Genomic DNA, 16,505 nt, shown 5'->3' with positions numbered 1-16,505 from the left:
ATTGGCAACATTCTGGTAGATCCTTAGGTCCTGGTTGATGGCAACGGCAACGAACGTCATCCCAAAACATATCGCATATGGTTTCACTTCCACCAATACGGCCACGTAGTATGTGTACAGCTTCGCAGCAGTGCTATGAAGCAGTCTTCTACGACTTGAGTGGCCAGGTTTGTATTGATAGATAGTGTATCATCTACCAATCTGCTTCAGGAGCATCATAGCCTGTCGGCCATAAAGATGGCACCGTGCCCCTACCACTACTGCTTAGAGGCTAGTCTTGTTGTGGACAGTGCTCATGGACGAAACACTCGAGCTTAATGCAACGACAGGTCAGTGGACACCGATGATAACTTGAGGGTCACCAGATGGTCTTCACTCTAGACTCGCAACATGTAGCAGAGATCTAGGCGAGAGCGTACAATGTCTCCCATCTAAGTATATTGAGCATTTTTATATGCACCATCGCGGGCTACGGCAAGGGGATGGGGATGGAAGGCATGATGTTGGAGTGCCAACGGTCAAGCAAGCGTAGCACTCTTAAGAGTCAGGACTAGGAAGTGTTGTCTGATCGAAATATAAAGATTTGAACGGCTTAACTCAGGTAGCAGCATCAGCACTTCGAAGTAGGGAAAGCTTGTTAATAGATGGCATGTCGTAGTTGTGGTGAAGACCAGGTGAAAACTAATTAATTACTGCAAACAGACTAAGGTACCTACCTAGGTAGCAGCCAAGCTTGGGCCCATGACTCCTGTCAGCCCAAGACTGGGTGCCTCAGGCTAAAAGGAGCTGCTCTCTCTATAAAGTGGTGGGGCGTGCCTTTCTCAACCTTGGTTCGCGCAACCAAAGCTCGAACCGCGACAGCTAATGGATACAGCTAATCTTACAGCTAATTCCTAGTCCGACTGCGCTACTTGTCACTTCACTTGTACCTTCACACCTCTGCACCATCACTGTCACCAACACTCCAAAACACGTGGCTCCCGCTCTACATGCATTGGACTATACGCGCATCACTGTTCGCGACCTCGGATTAGCCATACTTGCTCCCCTGCCTCGCGCGTCGCCGTCTGCATACCAGCCACAACACCTGTCGCGCCAATAGCAAGCGTCCCTTACCACGATATCCGCTTACATACTTCAGCGCTGGTGTATACCTGCCTATAAGAGACGAAAGTACCCTGAACGCGCTCCAAGAGCATGTAAACAATAGGAATGCTTCTCAGATCTTCTCCCGACCTGCATTATCCTATCACTGTTACGGATCTTCTCAAACGCCCTAATGATGAAGTGCAGAAGTCTGTTCCTATACTTGCCTACACATATACCTCCAAGGTCACCGAAGGAAACAAGTATGGCGATGAGGCCGTAGTCACCAAGACTTTTCCTGCGCGCATTGAAGCTCCCACAAATGGCAGTATCAATGCCTGGAAAGTAAAGAAGGGTGACATCATACAGCAGGCTGGGTATATGAGACAAGTCTAAGCCTCATGAACGCGTTGAGCTAACATAGTCAGCGTTGCTCTAGTTGAGATAGATGAGCCATGTCAACACGAAGTTCAATTCGGCGGCCTTTGCGCCAACTGTGGGAAGGACATGACAGAGTTAGTGTACATTCACTCATCACTCTCCAGCTACTCATTAGGCCGTTAGTATCGACTACAACACATCCATCAGAGACTCGGAACGTGCGCCAATCATGAAAGTCCATGGTCACACCGCCCTTACAATTAGTCAACAGGAGGCCAGAAGATTGGAACAGGATGATAAGCGCCGCCTGCTAACAAGCAGAAAATTAAATATGGTAGTCGATCTTGATCAAACAATCATTCATGCCACTGTCGATCCGACCGTGGCTGAGTGGCAGCGAGACCCAAACAATCCCAATTACGATGCCGTCAAAGATGTACAAGCTTTCCAGTTGATTGACGATGGTCCAGGAGGCAACGGCTGCTGGTACTACATCAAGATGCGACCGGGCTTGCAGAAATTTCTGGAAGAGATGTCAAAGTTATACGAGCTTCATATCTACACAATGGGTACGAGGGCATACGCGCACAATGTTGCGAAGATTGTGGATCCAGATCGAAAGATATTCGGTGACCGTGTGCTTACGCGAGATGAAAACGGCAGCTTAGACAGAAAAAGCTTGGCCCGCATTTTTCCTGTGTCAACGAAAATGGTCGTTATCATCGATGATCGCGCGGATGTATGGGGCTGGAGTGAGCATCTACTGAAAGTTGTACCATATGACTTTTTTGTAGGTGTTGGCGACATCAATTCTAGCTTTTTACCAAAGACCCAAGCTTTGCCAAAAGCAGAAGAAATGCCACCAACCGCAGGTTCGTCTGTAAAAGACGCCACTGAGAATACTGAACAGACAACAGCGGTTGCTGAGAAAGACTTATCCCTGGCAGCCTCTGAACTCGCCGTGTCTGACGCGGAAGTAGTACCTGACGGCGATACGGAGATGTCCGATATCGAGCAGCAACTGATCACAATAGGCAGTCGAGATGACCCAAATCTTCTACAAGAGCAGACTAGCAGCCAGGATGACGTGATTGTAAAGCAAATTGCTGAGCGCCCTCTACTACAAAAGCAATTAGAACTTGAGAAAGCCGACGAAGAACAAGACAAAATCGAGCGAGAGAGGGCTGCGCATGGCGATGCAGATGTCCCTATCCAACATGAGCACAGGCATCTCCTTCATGATGACGACACAGAGTTGCTGTCCTTGGAGCGGCACCTTCGTGAGATTCACGATGCCTTTTTCGAAGAATACGAGAAGAATTCAGCCGGTGTAGTAGGAGGCAGGGTTGCCGAGCTCAAAGGTGGAAAGGATTCGAGGAAAATCACAGCAGATGACGATAGTCTTATACCGGATGTCAAGGATCTGGTGACAGAAAAGAAACGCGAGGTTCTTAAGGGAACCCGGATAGTATTTTCAGGCATTGTACCACAAAATATTGATATTCAACAGTAAGTCTGGTTCGTTTGCGCGGTCGGAATGGGTCTAATCGTGCATAGCTCGGATGTAGGCCTTTGGACGAAGAGCTTTGGCGCGGTTGTGTCATATGACATAAACAAGAGAACGACCCATCTCGTAGCGACTCCCCATCGCAAGACAGTCAAAGTCAAAAAAGCAGCAAGGCATTCACATATCAAGATTGTTACTACAGGCTGGCTGATGGAAGCGTTTTCTACCTGGATCAGACCAGACGAGACTCCATACTTGATCCCGGTCGATGATGAGGCTAATTATCGCGGGCCAGGGGGTGATAGTTCACCATTGGAAGAGCTGGATGATGGTGACTTTCTGTCAGCTGAAGACGACGGCGCTGCTGAAGAGCCGACTCCTGCAGATTCAGAATACGAGAATCTCGACTTCACCAACAACGAGTGGGAGGCAATGCATGATGACCTCGATGACTTCTTGAATGAGTCCGGTGACGACGATACTGATCGAGACAGCGACAGTGAAAGTACACAATCCAACGCAGACACAGATGTCTCCGAGAAAACCTCGACGAACGGCAAAAAGAGGAGAAGGGAGGATTTGTCATCAGCAGAGCCCAGTGATGCAGAGGACAGTGATTCGTCAAACGCGAGTAAATCCAAGTTGCAGAAGCGGAAGAAGCGAGCATTGAACCGTGTGACCAGTCTCACCAATGTGATGGCAGCTGACAACAAGTCTTCTGGATTACCAAGCCCAGACACTACGGGGCCCGAAGAGATTAAGAACTCGAAAAGGGGTACGAAAGTGGAAGAAGAAGAGGAACAGGAGGAGGAGGAGGAGGAGGAGGAAGAAGAAGAAGAAGATGATGATGACGACGATGAGTTGGAGGCCGAGATGATGGCAGGTCTGGAGAGTAGCGACGATGAGGCTTGAGGATGGTGAACGATTATTCGAATCGTACATCTACAGTCACAGTCCTGAACTTGCATATTTCGGGTATACTGGCATAGCGTGGCGTCTACAGCATTGGAGTTACGGAGGGAAAGTGACGAGATGTTGATCGTTTGGCAGATGCGTTTTCTCGGGGCATGCATATGAATGGGCCACATACGGTCAAGCATTTGGGCGGCCGAAGATCTACTTCCTTCGCAATGGCTCTGCAGCCTCTTTAGTCTGTGCAGGTGTACCAAATAGTTATTGCTAGACGTTGAACTTCGAGTAAAAGTACTTCGTGAGATGTTCTAGCTACAATCACTCATTTCACAACCTCAAACCCAAGGCGATCGGAGTCACGGCGCGGACCGTTCGGTACCCATCCATGGTACCTCTGTCGGATCTGGTTAGCTGCGAACCCCACATAATACTTACTACCTGTCGATATGCATCAAGACCAGCGCTGGTCTTCCTTCTCTCCACTTACGTTCAACCATCACAACAGCCTACCAAACTTCGAGACCCACCAGCCTGAGGCGGAAAACCACATCTCGAGGCTGCTTTCACCCTTAACACGTTTGTACTAGCGGCAGCTGGAAAGAATGAGGCTGAAGTCGAAGTCCTGAAGCCGTGCCCAGGCAGCAAGTAGTACTCAACATCCTAAGCGCCAGTACATGCTTGCATTTTCATATTGAATACCGCGATCACATTTGACCTGCGTTGTACGGTTGACCCGGACCTTGAATCTCTTGGGCATTGAGTTTCCTACGATACCGTGGCATATGAATGCGCGCGCATCAAAACTTCGACGGATCTTCGAAAGCTCATACATTCAATTGCCCTCAACAGCACGAAATTTACAACGCACGTCTTCACAAAGCGGAGTCACATCGCTTAACAGATCTTTGTGCATACACCCAGGCCGCTACCGACCCAGTCGCCCGTCATAGTCCCAGAATTCACTCTACAACTCCACAGTCATATTCCTGAAACTCGCGCTCTCGATCTGCGACGATCTACGTACATTCTCGTACTTCAAGAAAGCAACAGCATATCTTGCACGATACTGAAACGAATTCCATCATATTCCTACCGCTTCGCATATCAAATATGGCTCCGCTGAATTTCGCGAGCCTCTCAGTCGAGATCAAAAGTCTCATAGTAGCTCATGTCAGTGCATAAATACTACATACCACTACTTTCAGACCAGCTGACTCGCAATTGGCTCTACAGGTCACGCGACCAACAGATCTCAAGAATCTTTGTCTCACAAGCAAACAGTTGCATGAGATTGCAGTGCGACCGCTGTATAATGAAGTCACATTAGACATCGGTTCGCCCCAGGACATACTACTCAGTAGCTTTCTGAGTCCGAACAACATTGGCCTCAAGCATATTAAAAAGGTGGACCTTTACCTAGCCACTGTCTTGGACCCGTGCAATCAGCTTCAGCAAGCCAACTTTACAATACGTCTCCTTATCGAATTCCTTCCTGAAAACATACTAGAGAAGTTCTCATGGCATCCGTGGGAGCTGTTTTCGGGAGAGAATCTGTTACTCCTATACAAGAAGCAAAGGCGGATGAAATGGATGGAAGCAATTGCTATGGACCGTCCTATGGTTGCAGAACTAGAGAAGCTGCCGCAGATCGACGAGTGCTTTTCAGAAGTACGGAAGCTGGGTCTTTACCCAGATAGTAGAGCGGTGCTCGATTACTGCCAGTTTCTGGTTTCGCGGACGAAGAACATCGAGAAGATCACGCTTCACGCCTCCTTCGATGACCTTGCTTCTGATCCGATTCCACCCCGTGAATTGAATGACTCCAGTGGTGGACCAGGCTTGATCACGAGCAGTATATTCAGCCATATGATGCCTTTTGACAAATGTACTCCGATGAGTCTCCGGGAACTCACACTGCAGAAGGTCAGTTTGAAGTTTTGTCAAGACACGTATACGAAGATAATAGAGTTCTCCAATGTGATGTCGCTAAGGGTGTTTCTCTGTCCCGGTGCGGAATGCTTCTTTGCCGAATTAAGTAAGAGTTCCAAATTGCCAGTGAGACTGGAAACTCTGGAATTCAAGCACGAGGACAACAATGAGCACGATGGATTGAGCACATTAGACAACTTCCTATGTCTAACCTCTGGCCTTCGTTCGCTCGCTCTGGACATTGCGAACGTGAAGGATCTACCAGCGCCAGCTGGGATTGTCAGGCATGCTAGTACGTTAAAGCAGCTGAACGTCCATGCTGGCAAAGGTGATATGGACTGTCAAGATGATGAGATTGTCTATTCGATCGAGCACTTTGAGCAAATATGCAAGGCCTGCACCGCTATTGAACAATTATCGGTCGCATTCCCTGCAACGTGTGCGGTCAGGTCAAATACCGAAAATTTCTCTGCATTTGAGGTGAGCTATAATCTGTCTTTTGTTATCCGTCTTCTTTGCTGCTAATGTATCCACAAAGACTGCTGTTGGTGATATCCCAAGCTTAATCACACTAAATATCACTACATGGCCGAGTAGCTCCACTAGCTCATCAACATCGTCTCGGTTACCGCAGAAAATATACGAGCATCTTCTGCAAGGCATGGCGCAGCAAGGCTTCGAGAAGAGTATCAAGCATGCAGAAGAGAACAAACGTTCGTCGCGGCTGGCTGTTATTGCTTTCGGCTCGTCAGACAAGGTGTATGACCGGGAGGACAGCAAGCATCAAATGATTTTTGCGAAAGGCAAACAGCCTGATCTCCTTGGGAACGAGAGATACACGGCGATTCAGGTGTCTTGGTGTCTCAGGAAATTCGTTGAGTCGAGGTCTGATATTCTGGATTTCTCGCTGTCGAGAAGCTGTAGACCGCCGATTCGTGAGGAGCTGCCAAGTGATGATAGTATTTGAGGATGTAGAACTTCCGGCTCGTGATCGTAGTACATATGGATCTGTATAACCCATGACGTCGTATCTTCGGCTCTACAACCTGGTGATTTATTTCCTAAAATAGTCCTCATGACGATGCGTTCTCCATATACCATACGGACCAGTGATGCTATCCGACTCGAGTCATGGGAATTGTAGGATAATTTGGGTGCGTGAATCTTTACACCAGTGGGTAACGAACGCAGCAAGCAAGCTTTGTAGCTGGTGAACCAATGAGCGTTGAGTCCCTTCACGAACCATCATATTCGAAAGCTTTTGTGTCACACAGTCCAGTGCACCATCTCCATCTCTTTCACTGTTGACCTTGCGGAAGTTACTCCATCCCTGTTAAGTGCTGCACTTCAATGTGACGCGCAATCTCCTGTTCCGGTGTGCTCGATCTGTGGAAAAGGCGCCCGCGCACGTACCAGCACCTTCAGCAGCAATAAAATCCAAGTCCCACGACTGTTATCCGGCTTCACGTTGGTTAATTTTCGGCATCAAAGATGTCCCAATATCCAGAGCCTCCGAATCCCAATCAGGCCCATTACACGCCTATATACCCTGCGCCCCCGGCGCAAATGGTCGAGGACGTCAAGCCCGATCCACTGCAATTCAATCCATCGAGAAATCAGCAACACACCTATCCTGACATCGAACCTTCACTCGCCGATCCGTCCTTGCAATCGAACCACACAAACAACAATTCTCCTATAGAGCAGAGAACAATAGCTGCTCTTGCTGAGCACTCGCAACAGCAAGCCGCTCAAGCCGCGCAACAAGCCGCTCAAGCACAACAGACGGCCCAGCAAGCTCAGCAGCAAGCTCAACACCAACATCTACACCAAGAGCAGCAGCAACATCAACATCAGCAGCACCATAATGACGGACAGACACCCCAGAAATCGAATCGACTGCGCAAAGCATGCGATTCCTGTAGCATTCGAAAGGTGAAGGTAAGCTTGAAGTCGATGACGGATGCAAATCCTTCAACAGACTCCATCGCTGGATATTGTCTACGCACACTGCTGACCCTGAGTTCTTCAGTGCGACGAATCAGGCCCGCCTTGCCGCGCGTGCTCTCAATTAGACATACCATGCACGTTTGAACGACCCAGTCGTCGACGGGGACCACCTAATCGCCATGCCGAGGCCATCAAGAGACGACGACTCGAAGAATCTCAAGGCATCCTACCAGAATCGCCTTCTTCGCCGACGGGTCAAGCCGTCCAAGCACTTGCTGCTCTCTCTTCATATCCAGGTCTCGGCGCAGAACAGATTTGCTCACACGACACCATAACATTGCTCCTTAATGACTTTTTTACCTACATTCACCCGCTATGCCCTTTTCCACATGAGCCGACCTTCCGACGACAGTGGTCTGAACGCGAGGATCAGAAGAACCCCAGATTTCTAGCTCTTCTAGCGTCTATGATAGGAGCGCTCGTTGCGTCCTTCCCACGCAAACCCCGCCTGCATTTGAAAGCCCAACGAAAAGACAAGCTGTTTCCTACACATATGAGTCTGGTCTATCGCTGCATTGAAGTATGTGCAGACGCAAGAGGCACTAGATACTTGATGCAGCCCGAGGATCTGAGTGTGTACGATGCTTGCACGAGTTATTTCCTTTGTCTCACTGGCGCATATACATTCAACTGGCGCCAGTGCCGCCTCTTCTTTGGCGAGGCTCTCAACATGATGCGGACCCTGGGCCTACACCACGCAGGCAAAGAACCGAGCTTCATGGACATTGGCTTAGGAGTACCGGGCATGCTTGGCAGCGTCAATGGGCCTAACGAAGCTTCGAAAGGGCCGCCCCCTGACAAGATTACTGAGCAGATTGCGAGGCGTCTGTTTTGGACCTGTTTCGTTGGCATGAAGTATGTGTACTGTTATTGCGGTTCTATCAAAAATCTAATCGCGTCGTGATGTAGGACTTTACAGCAATCGGGAGCAAGCTTTGGCGAGGTCACAATCCCACCAGCAACGCCATCTGAACCCTATCCACCATTTCCAGCCGAGGTAGACGATGCATATATTACCTCGCATCATGTCGGTGACCAACCTCACGGCGTGACTCCACTTATGGCAGGTTTCAATGCCAATTGCAGAGTTTATTCGTCTTATTCCCCTTTGACGAGTATGGAGATGGCATATGGCATTGGTGAAATCTTCGATTTTGACAGACAGAAACGATTGCTTGAGACGTGCTTACAGAGTTGCAAAGCTGTTCTTGACGGAATACCTGCGGAATTAAAGGTTTGGCCTAGTGAAGGCCAATTCGGACAGTCGAATGACTCCTACTACCCACCATTGCCAGAGTACGCTAACGTTCGCAATCTACAACCTACGAACCCCTACGAAGTGGAGCAGAATCCTGCAGAGCGAAGGAAAGTGCAGTACGAGATTCAGAAAGCGAATGTCTATGCGAGCCATCTGAGCACGCGATCCTACATTGTCGAAAAATATTTCAACATGCGCGATGCTAGCGAGCAGATGCAGCAGAAGCAGAAGAACGAGCACAAGTCCCCCGACGTCGTATCCGCCGGTCTTGAGTCGGTGTTGCAGCAGCAGCAGCAACAGCAGCAGCAGCATGACACTTCATCAACGTATGATGTGACGGACAGTGAAATGGCGACGGAGCGCGAGCAAATCATCAAAGACCTGCTCGTTGTGCTTGGCAGTATTTCGCAGGTGAACATGGAGCCTAACGGAGACAGCTTCGTAAGTGTACCCGCCAATTTCTTCGTTAGCTTTCTGGTGCCACTCTCCCCGGCTTGCATTGCGCCCCTAACGGAGCATCTGCGTGCAGACATCCAAAATCCGCCAGGTGGCGGCGACGCTGCTTGACGTCCCGAAGAATCGAAAAGGCACCATCGCCCTCCAAGCCGACGCGTACCTCATGAGTTTTCTCGAAATCCTATCGAGGCTCGAACGGACGAGTCCAGGCTCGAGCGAAGGACTAGGGCAAGCGGGCGAAGAGGGTGAATTAAGAGCGTGGGCTGACTTGAGGGAATACCAAACGAAGTTTCAGCAAGCTGGGGGATTGTTTGGGATTCCGGGGGTACGGTGACTTTTCGCGGTCTGTCAGCTAGGTGGTCAATTATCGGTCCTCACGCTTTCTTCACGTTCATGGGGCTTAGAAACATTGGGGAATGAATATGTGTATTGATGGGATGATGTATAAGCAGTAGTGGGACGCTCGAGTTCCTTACCTTTGGTGAAGGTGGATCGACATGATGCGGTAGTTTTCCTCTTGGAACAAAACAAGCTGTTCACCAGGAGTTTTCAAAGGCATGTATTCTAAGCTAAATCATACATTACTGCTTTTTAAGCGAAATTGAATTGAAGATGTTGGCATGTCAGTCCGAGAAGCGCACCCGGCCCGGCAGTGCAATGTGAAACAGCAGTTGTGATTCTGAATCTCATTCCTGTAGGCATAGAATTGCAGCACGCTGTACTGTAATTGTATATTTCGAGAACGCAACTTTCGGTACATCAATAGCATTGAATGAGCGGCACTGTGCTGTACTATAGTTTTTGTAATAAGGCTGCAAATGTATAGAAGAAATACTAAGCCACAACGTGCATGTGTGTGTGCTCTTGAAAGTATGAGATGTGCATGCGGAACGGACGATCTCGGAATAAATTCAGTTAACTTTTCTTTTATTGGCCGTGAGGTAAGGGGGGGCACGGAATCTAGACGTGTCTATAAACCCAAACTGATATCTCCTCAGAAGATAAAGAAATAGACAAAGTAAAGTAAAGTAAGGAAGCTGGACAAACGGTAGAGAGGCACATCTTGACGAGATTCCTATTCATATGTTATATTCATACCTACATGTAGGTCATATTCGATGATTAGTCATGTTAGTAGAAACGCGCTTCATAAGTACACACATTCGCGAATATAAGGAAGGGATATAGGTAGTAAATTTGATTTTGGTTTAGATGAATGAGTTTCTAATGCTCATTCTCACGCTACTCAACGATTTTGGCGATGGTCGAAGTCGAGCGCAATATGTTTGTGTGTCATAGTGTGTCGGGCAAGCAGCATTCTTTGCACTGCAAAATAGAAACATTTGAGAGATCGATCGTCGATTTGGGGTGGCAGGGGATTCTAGCAATGACGCCTTTTAGGCTGGGAAGGCTGTGGACGGGCCTGAACGAAACTCGTGGACAAACGGCGCAGGCTGGGGGCGCATCGTGAATTTGGAGACGATCGAGGAGTATGTCTGTATGCTTGCCTGTGTGTATGTGCGGGTGTGGGTGTTGGTGTGTCACGGCAGCGTTACGCGACGCTCGATATTGGAATGCTATATGACTTGACTTGGTCCATGATGGACATGCTAGATTGAGACGGTGATGCGGTGCTATGGCTGTGAATGTGGATGAAGTGGAGTTGTTAGGTATAGTTAGTATGGAATGATCGAGATGATCCGCTCAGGAAGCGTAGTTCCTACCTGGCAGTGCTTTGTAGATAGATAATAGAACGAGCCATGAATGATACCCGCAAGCTTAAAGGATGATATCAACATGGTAGAGTAGTGGATTGTGGTATGGAAAATGAATACTGGTTGGATCCATCGTCGATGTAAGGTGTGGCGCATGCCCAAACGTCGATTCCGATTGCGGGTGCGGAAGTGGCACATGGAAGGCTACCTACCAGTATACAGTATACTCAGCCTCAGTCACAGATTTCCCCTTCCCGCCCCGATCTGGGGTGTGTATTAATTGGAGAACGGGGCGATTGTTGTTAGCGAGCTGTCATCGAGCGATGCATGGATTCGTGGAGTGATGGTCTTACTGCGTTCGATCCAGGGTACCGGCCATCGAGCCATCGACCAATCATCGGCCGATCGCATCGTGAACGAGCTGACGGTAGATGTTTGACATGTCAGAGACTCAGAGGGAAGTCGGTGTCCAAGTGCATGCTTGTGCCACGATTCCTGGCAGGTGAAGATATCATTGTCTCGTCGAATGTCGAGGAGAGGCTCATATTGGTAATAGTACATAGCGAGGCTCAAGTATTTACATGAGAGAGAAGTTGAAATAGTATGTTATGCTCAGGCCAATTTCAGTCGGTCTTCATGGCCATCTGCACCAGGAACGTTGAGAGCCAGAACGTGAAACAGACCCAGCCGGGTAACTATACAGCACTCTAGAGGTCAGACCAGTAGATGGAATGCTATCATCATTCATCAACATATGTTGATCAAAACATTCAACACACCGGAATGAAGAGCTGCCGGAAGCAATCGAGCGATGCGCCTTCGCAGAGGTAAGGTAGCCACTCGCCTTCATCAGCTCAGCAGCCACAATCGAGAGAAGAATAGGCGGAATGGAATAGGCCCCGGTCCACGGGTTCTAAAAGCTGCAGGGAGAAGAGCTGATCGCATAATTATATTAGTAGGAATGGCTGCAGCAACAGTGCAGCAGAGTGCATGTGCGCCAGAGTGATCGACGATGGACAACGGTGTAAAGGGAAGGTCTAGACCGGACTGTGCTCCGTGGCGATGCAGCGCTTATGTATGTAACTCTGTAAACTATGTAAACTATGCCCACTCTGGGTATTTAGTCGAAACTTATAGTGATGCGGATGTTCCTGATGCCTTTCGATCTCCAGCGACTTCTTGGCGCCCTCTTCATCGCACACCAAACAACCTCATCGTACTGACGACCGAGTGACCTGTCCATGGCTACTACGCAATGTCTCCTCCACCATTCGGCTCGCTTTGTCCTTTGCCATCCCGCCTTTCCCTTCATCATCTACTGCCAACATACACTCTCCTCATCCCTCCTTCAATTCAACTAAACCGTAAGCTTTCACACCCTTCGCAAACCTGACGAAAATACCCTCTCGATTTACATTCCTCCTGGATTTATTCCTCTTCATCGCCGCTAGCAACCCCATGGCTCCCCATCAGGCAATTTAAGATGGCTCCAACTATGCCGCCATCCGAGCCTCAAAACCTTACAACTGCCTCTAGACTGCCTCACCGATCCTCAGCATATGCGTCGCGACGTCCACCAGCCCACAAGTCCGTGTCGCTGCTGCACTCCACTCCATCCACCTCCAAGCTGTCGCCATCTCGTCTACACGACAAGCACCGCAAGACCTCGTCCGTAACTTCACAACAACCTCCCCAGAGCATCGTTGCCAATCCGCCTTCCAGCTCTCCGTCTTCCGTACGACAGCCGAAGCAGAACAGCTCTGGCGAGAGTAGTGATGCCGGCCGATGGTTTGAGACCTCCAACAATGATGTGTGCCAGCGTAACGACTTCAGTCCCGATAGTAAGTCAAATATGTACCTGTACTGCTTGCTATCTTTGTCTGATTGCTGTAGATGATCCTCCGTTCTTCCTTCGAAACTCGTCGTCTTCCGAGACGCCACCTGAGGGTACCATCCCATTTCCTCCCACACTGAGCGCTGTACAACGAGCCGGCCTTGGCAATCTACAAACCGAAGGTAGCTCTGACGACTATCGCAGCGTTATAGATGACTTGACTATCGAGAACAAGCAACTGAAAAAGAGGCTGAAGAGGTATGAAAAGATGCACGACGCTCATCTACAAGGAGATCGCCTGTTCGAAGTTCGATTCCACGCGCTGCCCCCTCAGAAGAAACGTGAATTGGAGGAGACGCTTCGGAAGTTTGCTCTATCTGTGGATGACCCAGTTTCAACAGAAGTATCAAAATCTCCTATGACTGGCATTGGTACAGGTGCCTCACAAACATACATTCCGGGCACGCTCAAGCCGCGGAACACTGCCACTTCGTCTGGCACTTCTCGTGTCGCCGATTCTGGATATGCGTCCATGTCTGCGTCTGGACAAGGAAATTCGTCGATCCCGTCAGGCCAAGATAGTGCTCATTCCAAGAGTGTGTCAAGGCCGGCTTTCACTCGCAACAACTCCGAGATACATTCGTATCTGCATGATATACCTATCGGTCTGATGCCTCGAGGCAACACTACAGCCATGACGGAGAAGAGTCGGAAAAAGCTTGTCGTCAGACGACTGGAGCAAATCTTTGCCGGCAAAGGTGCCGTTGGTGGGCATCAGCATCCAATGCAGCAGCAAGAGGTAGCCAATTCTGCTGCTATAGCTGACAGAAAATTGAGCGAGGCTAAGGGGAAACAATCCCAGAAGGAGGGTAATCGTATTGCCAAGATCATGCCGTCCATCGACCAAGATGATGAGATTGAGAGCACGGGTGCCATTCAGCATCATGGTCTACCCGCCACTGTCGCTCAGCAAGACTTTGCTGACACAGCCTCACCGGACCAGAGACCAACACGACCACTCGACCTAGACCCTCATCGAGAGCAGGTACCCTCTGATAATATTGAATACTTCCGCCACCTGGGTTTCACGCCGCAAGACCAAGGTCTGTCTCCTGAGGATGACCATGGATGGCTATACTTGAACCTAGTGATAAACATGGCACAACTGCATACTATAAATGTCACAGTCGACTTTGTCAAGCACGCGGTGGAAAAGTATAGTTCGAAGCTTGAGCTCTCAAAAGATGGTCGCAAGATTCGCTGGAAAGGAGGTCAAGACATTACTCGGAACAGCAGCGACACCTCATCTGAAAGACGTGAGGGCGTCTCGCCCGACTCCGTCCTTGATGGCACTGGTGCGACAGGGTTAAAGAGGACCATCAGTAGCAGCGACAACTCAGATCCACGAAAGAAGGCGCAAAAGCTTGCGAGGCTACAGAAAGAGAAAGAAAATAACAAGCTGTTATACACCCCTATATTTCATCACAAGGACGAGTCGGACGACGAGGATGATTGTTTGAATATGGAAATGTCATCGATATCCTCTCCTATGCCCGGCCGCGACTCATCTGCGTTTGCTAGTTCGGGCATGAGGACTTCGTCTTCGAAGCGACGACGAGAAGATGGACCTATTATCTTCTACAACAAGGCTAAATTCTGCACGGACTTGAGCGGAGATGCGAATGCGGCTGGTCTTCCGAATAAGAATGTCACGTCTTACGACCCAGTAACCACTCGCCCAGTCGGTGAAGATCTGAATTCCGGATCACCTTTGAGAGATGTTTTTGAACGCCGCGATATTACCGGAGTTTTCCGAAACGTAGTGGACGACGTCGAAATGAAGGACATCAACAGCACACCTAGCTCAACATCGTCCGAGTTCCACTTCTCCCTGAAGTCTCTTGAGAATAACGCAAGCACAAATAAACAATTCAAAGCGTACGACTTCGAAGTTTCGGGTCTCGGCGGTGTCCAGCCGCAAGATCATTTTGCCATCCACGTCGTCTCCCGCCACATTAAGCATGACGAGGAGGCTTCGAAGAAACGAGGCTCCCACCCTCCACACAAACTAGATGCCGTAGTCGCGGACGCGCGCAGGTCTAATATCGCCTTTACCGACGAAATTGTTTCCACCAAAACCGAAACACTCCCTGTCTCAACCCTCCCTCCTGCCTCTTTCCTTCCTCTCGACTCCTCCTCTCCAGACGCAGAGTTCTCCGATGATAGCGACGCCTCCGACGCAGACTCAGACGTCGACATGCTAGACGATCTGCGACCCCCAACCGTTAGTCGTCAACCTCTATCCAATTACCGCGACGACTCCTCGGACGAGGACGACTACACTTCTGAAGAAGACGATGATGAAGACGATGACGATGATGACGACGACGGAGACGTTGATTTTCTTGCCGGAGCAAGGAAGGTAGCGCCCGAGGCCGTGCGCGCGCAGGAGCGCGAGTATGACTCTAATGTCGCAGAGCGGCTTGCGGAGGAGATACCGGCAGGTTCATCTGCAGCGACAGCCGGAGGTGGGAGTGGGTTCACAAGCCCTGCGAGTAACACCGCAGCAGCATCCGAATTGGACCGTGGTGCGAGCCTGAGTCTGACGCAGACGGGTAATAGCTTGGATGTGGTACCAGAATAGTTATGAACCACGGGGTCATGACATGTACCATTCTTTCATGACGTCTTTTATCTTAGCGGGCGTCTTGTTGCATTTGCATTTGACAGCGGGCCTGGGAGCTGTGTACGATTGCATTGTCAGTTGGCTTTCCACACATATATATACATGCATAGGCAGGCATTCTAGACATGATTGTGGTTGGGGAAGAAAGGGTTTTGAACGCATCATCATGTATTATGTTAGATACCCCCCGAAATGCCGAAATCTTGAAATACAAACCGTATATTTCCACCCTTGCTTTCGTACGTCGGCGTGATTGTACGAGTAAGACCACATATAATATATGTGTATATATGTGTATATATGTGTATATATGTGTATATATGTGTATATATGTGTATATATGTGTATATATGTGTATATATGACAAAGGGGCACGAAGTGTTGTGCAACAAACACTGTTTGTAAACAACCGGTCTACCTGAACAGATATCTTTCTCTTGCACAGACGTGATCTAGCGTAAAGCTTCTTCGTTTTCCTTTTTCTGGATTGGTGGAGAAATCTGGTATACATGCAGTACGTGTAAATATGAAAGAAGGTTTATAACAATATCAAAATCTATATCGGACCGGCTTCTTCACGGGTTTTGTGGATTATGGCGCGTCTTGAACGCTGACTTGTATCGTATTGTAGATATTTGTATGTATGTATGTATGTATGTATGTATGTATGTATGTATGTATGTATGTATGTATGTATGTATGTATGTATGTATGTATGTATGTATGTATGT

At 48.9% G+C, this 16,505-nt stretch overlaps 3 protein-coding genes across 3 annotated transcripts; all 3 read left to right on the top strand.

Annotated features, from left to right (window-relative positions):
* The first annotated feature begins 834 nt into the window (after positions 1–834).
* EJ05DRAFT_165705 (uncharacterized protein) lies at positions 835–4,345 on the top strand. Its single transcript, XM_033739450.1, has 5 exons — positions 835–1,463; positions 1,515–1,601; positions 1,651–2,976; positions 3,025–3,757; positions 3,800–4,345. The coding sequence occupies exons 1-5, from the start codon at positions 1,213–1,215 to the stop codon at positions 3,884–3,886; spliced, it is 2,484 nt and encodes an 827-aa protein (XP_033596058.1). The 5' UTR covers positions 835–1,212; the 3' UTR covers positions 3,887–4,345.
* Positions 4,346–4,916: 571 nt separating this feature from the next.
* EJ05DRAFT_165717 (uncharacterized protein) lies at positions 4,917–7,044 on the top strand. The gene is made up of 3 exons (XM_033739451.1): positions 4,917–5,056; positions 5,120–6,295; positions 6,354–7,044. The coding sequence occupies exons 1-3, from the start codon at positions 4,997–4,999 to the stop codon at positions 6,780–6,782; spliced, it is 1,665 nt and encodes a 554-aa protein (XP_033596057.1). The 5' UTR covers positions 4,917–4,996; the 3' UTR covers positions 6,783–7,044.
* Positions 7,045–12,424: 5,380 nt separating this feature from the next.
* On the top strand, positions 12,425–15,993 carry EJ05DRAFT_514569 (uncharacterized protein). Its single transcript, XM_033748539.1, has 2 exons — positions 12,425–13,095; positions 13,148–15,993. The coding sequence occupies exons 1-2, from the start codon at positions 12,738–12,740 to the stop codon at positions 15,730–15,732; spliced, it is 2,943 nt and encodes a 980-aa protein (XP_033596056.1). The 5' UTR covers positions 12,425–12,737; the 3' UTR covers positions 15,733–15,993.
* The last annotated feature ends 512 nt before the right edge of the window (positions 15,994–16,505 follow it).

This window comes from Pseudovirgaria hyperparasitica (assembly GCF_010093815.1).
Source record: "Pseudovirgaria hyperparasitica strain CBS 121739 unplaced genomic scaffold EJ05scaffold_19, whole genome shotgun sequence".
Classification (NCBI taxonomy): Eukaryota; Fungi; Ascomycota; class Dothideomycetes; order Acrospermales; family Acrospermaceae; genus Pseudovirgaria; species Pseudovirgaria hyperparasitica.
The sequence above is the reverse complement of the archived record's forward strand: the minus strand, read 5'-3'. Positions and strand labels throughout refer to the sequence as shown.